Source organism: Ceratosolen solmsi, unplaced genomic scaffold (assembly GCF_000503995.2).
Source record: "Ceratosolen solmsi marchali unplaced genomic scaffold, CerSol_1.0 scaffold13, whole genome shotgun sequence".
Taxonomy (NCBI): domain Eukaryota; kingdom Metazoa; phylum Arthropoda; class Insecta; order Hymenoptera; family Agaonidae; genus Ceratosolen; species Ceratosolen solmsi.
Window position 1 is genome coordinate 3,157,031 of NW_011948418.1, and position 12,142 is coordinate 3,169,172.

Consider the following 12,142-nt stretch of genomic DNA (forward strand, 5'->3'; position numbering starts at 1 on the left):
ATATATGCTTTTCTCTTTCTTTCCCTCTTTCCTTTCTTGCTCTTTACTTTTTTTCTTTCGCATAATTCTATAAAAACCTGATTTTTTTATTTTATTATAACTTTTTAGACTTTACTTATGTAAAAGCTATAATTGGTCATAATATAAGACCAGCGTACGAAAATGAATTTAACTCTATCGTATGTCTCGCAAGATATGATCCAAATAAAAACTGGCAGGATAATGTTTTATGTACTGGAACGTTGATCTCTGAAAGACACATTTTAACAGCTGAGCATTGCTTTGAATTTTCAGAGCATAATCAAATTGAAATAGTTATGGGATCACATAAAATTGAGAATAGCGTCAGATATTATCCATTATGGTGGATGTCTTTCAATCAATGGAATACATATTATAAACAACCAATTTCGGATGCATATAATGACATTCTTATAATCAAAGTAAACTAGTTTTATGAATGCTGAATTATTGTTTGTCAAGAGAATTAACGAAAGACTTGGTAATTTTAGTCGCGTGATCATCATTGTCGGTACAAGAATGCCCAAACAGATCAGCAATATAAAATATCGAAGTAGTAGCCGGTATTTAAGAAAAATTTTTATGATAAGTCGGTTGATGCATGATGACTAGCGCATTAACATCTTTTTGACGAATGCAATTTATTAGTACAATCGTTTAAACAAATGACTTTTCCCCGATATTCTCACGCACTACAACTCTCTTAATATCCGGTTATGCTGGTTTAAGTTGGTCCTTCCAAGTTCATCTGGAAACGAAAGAATTATATGGGGGATATAAATAAAGACCTTCGATGTTACAATTTTGGCGGGTTGCATGTTTTCTTTCGCGTAAGGAAAGTCGTTTCTAAGTCTATGTTACTTATTTAAATAATGCGAAGTAATGCGAATTTTCCGTTCATTATCCGGCTTCTCAATCGATGTCGGAATAAATTTATTCGTACTATTTTCAACTTACTTCAATAACATACAGATATAAATGATTAGATATTTAGTTTTTGTAAGTATATGCAAATTAATTTTAAGAAATCTATTTGCAGATAATCGGACTGCCAACATTAATAAATTGTTGCACGTTGAGATATGTTGTTCCAACGAGCCGATTTAATGGACTCAATCTTACAGTCGTAGGTTGTGGCATGATTGAAAATAACATAATGCCAGACGTTTTACATACAACGTCTCTTAGAGTTATAGATCTTCAAACTTGTATGAGGATGGTTGAGGCGCTTAGGGGAGAGCCATTAATGATTACTGATAAGTATATATGTACTATCGGCATACCGTACACATATCTAGAAATAGTAAGTAATGGCATTAGTGTTTTGTTTTATATAAATCTTACATATATATATATATAAGCTACTTTACTATAATATTTGTTATCAATTTTTTTTTTTTTTTTTTTTTTTTTTTTTTTTTTTTTTTTATACTTTGATCGTGCTGAAAAATAATACAGGAATATAGAGTATGAACGATACAATCGTTATAAAATAACCAGAAGGATTGAATAGAAAGTATTACTTCACTGCTTGACAACTATTCTTTATTAATCACTGATCTAACTCAAATTTGGTTTCTAGCATATATATATATATATATATATATATATATATATATACATATATTCAACCCCTTTCCCTCCCACTCTCTTATTTTTCTCTTTAACATTTGTATTTTTTGACATTATAACGGTCGACAAACTTTTTAATTGTTTCCATAGTAGCTGTAAGCTACCAATCGACTCTACTAAGGTTGAGTCCAGCTTTCGCAAAACTCAGACAGTCTCTTGCAATGGTTACTAATATGATAAGACAAATCGCTGTCCTTCGTACATGATTCATTTCATAATCAGATTTAAAACTCAATTTTCATCAATTTCATTTGGAGTATCGATGACGATAGTATAAAATTTCAGGCAAATTAATTAGTACAATTATCGATGATTCTTTAAAATAAACTATAATTATTCGCTTGATCTGTCGCTCGATATTTCCTCGGTTTCCATCGTAATATCAGAGCAATATATCGATTAATGATCGAGTTTATCGAAACTGAAATACCCATATATATATATATATATATATATATATATATATACACATGTATATGCACTTTTTTATTCGAGTTGTTTTCGTATTAACAATTATTATATGAAATTGGATAATCCCGCTATCTTGCGCACGAATGAAGAAATAATTTTTAAAAATATCTATATTCAAATAACTAGAGAAATAGAGTTGCCCATCTGTTATAATATTGTATTGTATTATAATATAATAGGATTTTGAATTTTTTAAATAACGAATTGTTTATTGCGCGTATTAGAATGACATGTATAATTTAATAGTCGTAAAAATGAAACTTTGCTCATGATTTCTACTAATAATAATCTATAAATAATGATTATTTTTAGATTTTTTAGAATGAACTTTAAACAAATCTATTTGTAATACAAAATTTAATAAACTTAATAAATATCCACAGCTCGTATTATATTAACGTATCAAATATCTCGTTTAATCCAACATTCTAATGAGACTCAATATTTCAATTATTTAGGAATAAGTATGTAAATGTAAGTTGATATTATCCCTGATATCCTATAATCTAAGGTAAATTTATATTTTAGGGAGACAGTGGCGGACCGCTATTGTATAATGGTCAACTGGTAGCGGTTAATTTAGCTGTTTGTCCGACAGTACCAAGTACTTTGAGTCCAAATAAAGTAAATATTCACATTAGTATTAACTATTTTGAAGATTTCATAAATAACATTCTGTCAATTGTATAGTGTATTTCATGTTAATCTATTATTAGCGTATGCAAATAAAAAAAGAATATGCGCTATTATTATTATTATTATTATTATTATTATTATTATTATTATTATTATTATTATTATTATTATTATTATGGGTATTATGGGTATTATTATTACAGCAATGACATGTGTTTGAGATACTTTATGCCATTTTGTAAAACTGATAAATAAAATTATACTTGCTTTTTATACGTAAATATGTATTATTAACATATTGTTTGTACAATTTTTAAGCTCTTTGAACTATGAATATATAAAGGGACTAGGCAGCTGTTTTGATGAAATGCAAATATACTTAACAACGAAAAAGTCAGTACTGGCGTGGAAGAATAATGGACTTAATAATTAGATGAATTATTTTTAACACAACGTAATCACTCTTTAATAATATAATTTTTAATATTTGTATACATTTATTTGCTATGATATGGAAATAAATTGATTTATTACGCATAAACCTATATTTGACGTTCAATTGCTTTTTTTTACTTTTTTTCTTTTTCTTTTTGTATTATTACAACAGCGTGTTACACAAGAATTCTTATTCAAATATTTTGAATTTTTCAATATTAATATTGTGGTCGAATCATATTAAAATGAAATAAAACTCGACGAAATGAAAGCAATCTTATTTGTTGAATCAGACAATGTAAGATCGAATAAAAAAAGTAGAGAAACAATGATTAATTTATTTATCGATTATATAAAGCAGCAAGTCTTGTTGTTGAAAGGTGACTTCGATTTATTAATAAATTCCCCGTTGTTCTTTGCCAACAGATTTAAATACCGTATAATCGAAAATTTTTGTTAATAAATAAGAAATATCGCGCATACAACATAGTGACGCTAATCTTGCAGAAATTTTATAAATAATAAGAATAGCGCTTAAAATATAATGATAATTATTTTTGTTTATGACAATTTTGGCATAAAAATTTCGAGCAATTTTTCTTCTTTCATTAGACTTATTTCTCGTTACAGTCAGTCATTGTTACATTGGAAATTTTGTTTTCCACAAATGTCTGATAATTGATTGACACACGCATTGATTTTCGATTTGCCTATTATTCGATCTGCAACCGCATATTGAATCATTACTTTCAAAATAAATTCTCAGATGTAATATAAATAAAAGTTTCTCCACGTTGATTTATTTTAAGCCCTCTCGAGTTATTCGTTATTATACCAAAAACAATAATTAAGGAATGGGCAAATCGAGTGCGGCTCAATGGTTTGTGCGCTTATATTCATTTGAACAGTCTATTATCTTTGTATATATATATTCTTTTTTTTTTTTTTTTTTTTTTTTTTAAAAAAAATTTTCTTTTAAATTCCATTTTCATTTACGCAATAACACGAATAATAAACTTGTTCGCTATTAAAAACATAGGATTAAAAAAAATGATAAAAGCTTTTATATATTGTATACAATTTCAAGAATATTTTTTACACACTTGATAAACATTTAACAAATGCTATAAAATGTTCTTTTTATGTTTTAAAAGTATATTTTTAGTTTTTCAGCTCTTTAGAGAATATAGTACATATAAATAAATATTAATATAAATATATATATATATATATATATATATATATATATGTTTATACATCAATAGATATTTATATATTTATATATTAATATATATTTATATAATTACACACACACATATATATATATATATATACATACACACACATATATAAATATATATATATATATATATATATATATAGCTTTTTGCACTCCGTATACATCTTTATATTTTATGATGCAGTGTAATATATACATATTATTTTTTCAATATTTACTATTTGGTATGTAAAAATAACAATATTTAATCGTATTATATAAAAATTTCACACCGTAAAAACTGTGAAAGTATGTATGTGTGAATATTTAAGTGATTCTAGAAACATGTGTGTATTTTATGTAGGTGATAAATTGCAATTTTTAAACGCGAAGGCAATGTTCGGTTATGGCGTTAGACCAGCAGTGGAAAATGAATTTCCATTTGTCGTATGTATCTTAAAGTATGATCCTCTACAAAATTGGGACTATAATCTATTATGTACGGGAATGTTTATTTCTACGAATTACATTTTAACAGCTGAACATTGTTTTATTGTATCAAGCCATTATCAAATTGAAATGACTGTCGGTGGTTATATTCTCGACAATGGCATTAGATATTATCCGATATGGTGGATATCGTATAATCAGTGGATGGCTAATACCAATCAAGTTCACACGGATCTATTCAATGATATTCTTATAGCAAGGGTAAATAACTTTTTATGACATCTACAGGAGTAAGTTAGACCTGTGCCAACATTTGAGCTTTTATATTAAACACAGCTGAATATTATTTATATGCAAAAACAGAAGCTTAAAAAAAAACAAACAAAATTTAATAGAAATATTAGCGCATATGTTGAATAATGTGTAACTTATAATATTGCAAATAATTGCTTTTAGATATTCGGATTGCCATTTACATTTGATATACCGATTTCGTTGGACTACATTCATCCAGACAATGTGGAGGAATCTTCAATTTTTAACGTAGTAGGTTGTGGTAGACTCGAAGATGAACGATTGCCGACAATATTGAGAACAGCATCTCTTCCAATTTTATCCAACGTAATGTGTATAAATAAATTATCGAATGTAGTGGGAGCATATATTTATTTGGATAATAAATATTTATGTACCTATAATAACCCGTACACTCTGTTGCACGATGTAAGTAATTCTAGTCTTTAAAAAAAGTTAAAAAAAAAAAAAAATGATCTTTAATATATTAAAATATTTATGAAACTGTTAACTTTGTCTATTAATTTTTTTAGGGGGATAGTGGTGGTCCGCTATTACATAATGGTAACATTGTAGGAGTGAGCATTGCAGTATGCCCAAACATACAAAACATAAATAATTCAGATCAAGTAAACATTCATCTAAGTTTTTATCATTATTACAGTTTTATAAATTCTTTAATTTTATTAGCATAACATTACACACGCACACAGGCACGCACAAACAAACAAACAAACAAACAAACAAACAAACAAACACACACACGCACACAAACACATATATATATATATTCTATAATGTTTTGGTGTATTTAAATGAAAAGATCATATAAATAATTCATTTAAAAACCTAATATTCGTATAAACGTATATTTATGCATTTTTTCTTTCCATATTTATATAAAAAAAAAAAAAAAAAAAAAAAAAAAAAAAAATCAATAATTTCGTGAAAATATTCTTTTTTATTAATTTTATTCCAGTAGCTTTCTTGAGTAATTAATAATGATACTTAACCTCAAATGTTAAAAATACAATTATTATAATTTTTATTAAAAATATTTTTAAGCAGGACACGAATTGAAATTTTCTTCTTCATTTCGTGAAAATATTCTTTTTTATTAATTTTATTCCAGTAGCTTTCTTGAGTAATTAATAATGATACTTAACCTCAAATGTTAAAAATACAATTATTATAATTTTTATTAAAAATATTTTTAAGCAGGACACGAATTGAAATTTTCTTCTTCTTTTTTTTTTCTTTTATAAAAACTTGTCACTTAAACATTTAATTTAATAATTATTTTATTTTTTAACAATAATGATACGTTTACTCTTGAGATCTTTCTTATTCTTTTTTAACTAATTACAAATACATCTATCAGCAGCGGTTGTTTCAATGTTCATTACACAATTACAGATTATAAATAGGATTTAGTATACATTTATATTCTAGCTGTACATTTTATATATTAATGTTAATCGGTAATATTTTAAAGAATATATTTCGAATTCAATGAATATTGGCAGGAAAGTTTTTCGAGTCATAATACGCAGCTTGTTTAAAATATCTGATAATTTCATTACATTGTTTTTCCATTATATTATATCACTCAACTAAATTATTTGCAATGAATTATATAAGGTATTTGTTGGGAAATTCTTAATTACTCTCGGCTATGTATAGTAGAATTTTGTATAAGTCGTTTCCACTCCATATCCAATCACTCCTACTCCACCTCGAATTACTCGTTTCCCTAGGATTATTCATTCACAAATAATACATTTTGACATATACATGCACACGTGCTTGACTTCACTTTCGGTTAAATTACCACCTGAGCTTATAATGGACTTGCAGCAGCAAAGGAATCAACGAATGGTCTACTGGTATCATTAGCACTATCTTCATTCTAACTATCGACTGTTGAATTCGCATTTTTTACTTTCATTTCCTTCCTCAGCCTATTACAATTTATCTCCTATCAAGACGTTAACAATGCAAATAGGCTCCTTTGTCGATATCACCATTGTATTTTTAAATATAAAAGTTAAAATTGCAGGGAAGTATTACACTAGTCGCACACAGAGTTAATGCTATTACTATTATTGTTATTATTCGTTATCCGCGTAACGAGATGTGTACAATGTCAACTGGCACTTTCAATGACTCGGATATTTTTATTTAGATTACTTTGCCGACTTGTGCATGTACATATGTTATTTTTGCGCACATGATGCAGTTGTACTGTTTACTTCTAGTTATTATGCTTCATTTATTAAATTTCTTTCTTTAAGTTCATCCGATAATAATGGTTATATTAGTTCATTCGATCACTCAAAATTTTCTTGATAGCGAATTTTAGTTTACGATAGACAACTAAATAATTTAAATAAAATTACTTAATAAAAATCAGTGTTTTCAACGAAATATGTCATATAAATATAAAATATTGTAAAATCGTTTAATATAATAAATTTCTTTCGCTTCTTACTTCGCTCAATACTTAATTATATTTAATACCTCTGAATCGTATCGACAACAATATTCGATGTTCCAATTTATTATAAAAATATATAATTGTATGCAGTATTATTTCATTAATATAAATACAAATTAGGTAATGAAATTAATTGTAAAATAATAATAAAAAAAAAAGAAAAATAAAAAATACATCAAATATTTTAAATTTGTATATCTTTTTTGCTTTAATTTTATTTATATACTTAGATAATAGAATATTTATAGTTATATAACAGAAAATACATTTATATAATAGAAGCCGGGTAAATATTTATTCAGTTATTAGATATATAAGATGTAATATATAAGATATGTTATAAAAAATGTTGATCTTCAAAATTATAAAAATTAGTTTAATTCCATATAATGAATAAAACATCAAACTAAATACTTTACTGAATCAATTAATTAAAATTCAATATTTATTTTGAATTTACATTTTTATAAAGACATTAAATTTAAGAGTTTCGCTCTGTTTCTACATCATGTGTTTCTAAATATATATATATATATATATATATATATATATATATATATATATATATATATATATATATATATCTCTCTTTTTCTCAATTCTATTATTCTCAAAATAATGTTTATCGCAATTTAACATTTTTTGAATTTACAAAAGTTAACCGAAGAATGTCGTATGATGATATGCCATTAATGTATATTAATCTACTTTTTCAAGACGAAGATTACAAGTAATTAAAGTATTATATTAAAGTATATATATACATATATATATATATATATATATTTTTCATGGTTTACATTAAAAGAAATTTACATTTTAGTGTGACTGACTTTATATTATTATAGCAGTTTTTTATTGTATCAGTAAATATTGAAATATATTTCATTGTAATGTTAATTTTGTGTAAAGTAATTGTATGCAATTATATTTAATATGTTATTGTATATAACGTTACAATAAAATTATTATTAAAGTATAATATATATATATATATATAAATAGAAACTTTTGTGAAAATAAAAAATAACCCTTTCATTGTAATAATAATTATTATAATTATTAATATTATTGATATTATATTATGAATGCGTACACTAATTGTTTAAAATTATTTTATGCTTTTTTTGTATTGTATAATCGTATCTTATATTACAAATAAATATATTTTAAATAACGTACGAGAATATTCGTATTGTTAAAATATTATTATGTACTATAGTCATTCATGATCATTTTATTTTTACGAGTGACTCAAGTTTACTTGATAATCAAATATTTAGCTACACATTAGTCGAAGAAGAGAAAGAATTTTTTATATATAGACAATATTAAATTATTGTCTGTCTTATATTTTGTTTTGTTTTTTTGTTTTTGTTTTGCTTTATTTTTGTTGTTGTTTGTTGTTGTTTTTTGTTTTTTGTTTTGTTTTGTTTTTGATAATTTAGGTATATATTGTATAAAAAGTATATATTCAAATTTTGAAGCTGTAGTCATTTAGAAATAAGGTACAATAAATTCCACTTTAAATAGTAGATATTTTCATATGTAACAGCCACAACACAACGACCTTTCTGACTAAAAGTTATAATTACTAAAAAAATTATAATAATTTTATTATCTATCTTACTATATATACTATTCTATCTTATTATGCTCTTAAAATACAAATGTCAATTTCAAGATAATTAAACATCGTATTTATGTTGGTAGACAGTGATTATAAATTTTAGATTAGTATTCTTGAGTCTTTATATTATGTCTATTTTTTATCGTGCTAAAGTGAATATCGATATTTCCATATAAATTGGTGTTTATATTATTTATATTCTATGTCTATTTCTTTATATTATCTATTCTATTATATTATATATATTATTTATATCTATTTATATTATGGAATTCGTGATTGAATGAGATCAACGATGCAGTTTTGAAAAAATATTTGAAGAAAATGATATATATTATATTTTTAAGGATTAACGAGAGAATATTGGATAGAAATAAAAATCATAAAACATAAAGCATCCGTTTTATATTATATTTTACATATATCGATTTTTATGTACACACACACATATCTATATATATATATATATATTTTATATATAAATTGACTTTGCGGAAATTCAAGAGAGAGAGAGAGAGAGAGAGAGAGAGAGAGAGAGAGAGAGATGGAGAGATGGAGAGAGAACTACTATTGGTGAATGAGTATTTTTGACTCACTTTTACTAGTACAGTCCTTTTGGATTTTTTACTTATGGGTAATTTATGCTTCAATTTCTCGCTCTTTCTCACTTTTCTCTCTCTCTCTCTCTCTCTCTCTCTCTCTCTCTCTCTCTATCTCTATCTCTATCTCTATCTCTCTCCGTCTGTCAGTTTTGTTGATTTATCTTTTATTTTATTGTGTATATACTTCACTTCTTTTATTGTATTTATATGTTATCGAATATATGACCTTGGACGATAGCCATATGTCACGATAATATGAAATATAAATAATATGATTTATCATATATTTTTTTATTGAGTCACTTTTGGATTACACAAAAATTTTAGAAAATAATTGCATAACGTACATGTATTATTCTAATATATTTTAAGGTATACTGCAATATGAATTTAATTTTTTAATCTTGTGAATAAAATTGTGTATTCTATATATAAATGCATCCCATAAAGTTTTCATGATTAACTATGAAAAGAACGAGTGTGTGAATATTAACATTCCATTATTCATTATTTTATACTTTTATAAAATAGTTATAGAGCTAGAATAATTATTTATTATATGTATTATATACTATTAATATAATACTATTGATCTAATACAATTTAACATTGTGTATTTCATCATATAAAATTACAATTGAATCTCAATTATAATTATTTATTAAATTTAATTTTATAGATTTTTTGTTCAACATACGAGTAACCTTTAGCGAGCAATATAAATAATCGATTTTATTTCAACGCAAAATCATTTGCAACGTTTGGTATTATAAAAAAGTATTGTATATATAGTTTATCAGTTTCTATTTTGGTATGCAGTTAAAAATTTACATATTGTTTTTCCAATATTTCATATTTGGTAAGTAAAAATATATCATAGTATAATATCAAATAGAAATGCAATTATTAATATTTACATTAATCAGGGCCTGCTTATATTAATATATGTGATTTCACTTAGGTAATGAATTCCGATATTTAAAAGCGAAGGCAATAGTCGGTCATAACGTTAGAACAGCAGAGGAAAATGAATTTCCATCAGTCGTATGTATCTTCAAATATGATCCTGATGAAACCTGGGAAAATAATCTATTGTGTACTGGAACGCTTATTTCATCAAATCATATTTTGACGGTTCAACACTGTCTGGATATGGCCAACACTGTAAAAATTGAAGTGAATATTGGCGGACATCACGTGCACGATGCTGTTAGATATTATCCGATATGGTGGATGTCCTATAATCAGTGGGTCTCGCGAACTCAACAGACTTATAGTATCGTACACGATATTCTTATACTTAAAGTAAATAATTAATTTTAACATTAATATATAATAATAATAATAATAATAATAATAATAATAATAATAATAATAATAATGCTACGTAGGTCTGTGAATATTAGACGTTTATTCAATGATTCGCGTTTCATTTGACGAAATTCTGTTAATACAAATAATAACTAATAATGCTTCTTGTTAAAATATACTTGAGCGTACATTTTTCATGCTTATAGAATGGAATTTAGAATTTTCTTATATTTTCGGCTTAATTACATTCATATGGTAATAATTATTTACAGTAAATGTATATATATATATATATATATATATAAAATATTAATTGCAGATATTTGGTATGCCGATCAATATTAATCATTGCGTAATTGGATACATATATCCAATTGCCACCATAGTTGAACACAATCTCAAAGTAGTAGGGTGTGGTAAAATTGAAAATAATCAATTTCCTACGATATTGAGAACTGCAGCAATAACTGTTTTAGATAGTTTTCTTTGCGAAGAAAGGGTTTCTTATTACCATGGCGTACATATAAATATCGAGCAGCAAATAATATGTACGGCCAATGATCCCTATACATTGGTTAACCATGTAAGTAATGTTTTTAATAATTACAAAGCTTTTTTTACAAATAATTACAAAGTAAATTCGATAATAAGCATTTGCTAATAATCGATATTGTCTCACAAATGCAAATAAATAAATAAATAAATGTTTGACATGTTACTTTCTAAAGCAATTAGATGAAATAAATAGTATATGTTGCATAAATTAATCATTAGAATTAATACTTAAATGGAAAATGGAAAAATTACTCAGATTCATGTCAGTGTTACGTGATTTTTCTATTCAAGTACTAATTCTAATTATATTTATTGAATGCTTAAATATTTCGAACACTACTCATTAATACACTGCATACTTATTTTCTATAACATTAAATATTAATTAT

At 25.1% G+C, this 12,142-nt stretch overlaps 1 protein-coding gene and 1 long non-coding RNA gene across 3 annotated transcripts; both read left to right on the forward strand.

Moving 5' to 3' along the window:
* Nucleotides 1-4,783: 4,783 nt before the first annotated feature.
* On the forward strand, nucleotides 4,784-5,864 carry LOC105360105 (chymotrypsin-2-like). 2 transcript variants are annotated; one of them, XM_011496901.1, is made up of 4 exons: nucleotides 4,784-4,875; nucleotides 4,953-5,125; nucleotides 5,321-5,587; nucleotides 5,692-5,864. In XM_011496901.1, exons 2-4 carry the CDS (start codon nucleotides 4,994-4,996, stop codon nucleotides 5,851-5,853), a joined length of 561 nt encoding a protein of 186 aa, XP_011495203.1. In that variant the 5' UTR covers nucleotides 4,784-4,875; nucleotides 4,953-4,993; the 3' UTR covers nucleotides 5,854-5,864. The 2 variants fall into 2 exon arrangements, with proteins under 2 accessions (XP_011495203.1, XP_011495202.1); XM_011496900.1 differs by having other exon boundaries at nucleotides 4,784-5,125.
* Nucleotides 5,865-10,272: 4,408 nt separating this feature from the next.
* Nucleotides 10,273-11,137, forward strand: LOC105360106 (uncharacterized). Its single transcript, XR_912795.1, has 3 exons — nucleotides 10,273-10,365; nucleotides 10,567-10,746; nucleotides 10,849-11,137. It is a non-coding gene; the product is annotated as an uncharacterized LOC105360106 (long non-coding RNA).
* The last annotated feature ends 1,005 nt before the right edge of the window (nucleotides 11,138-12,142 follow it).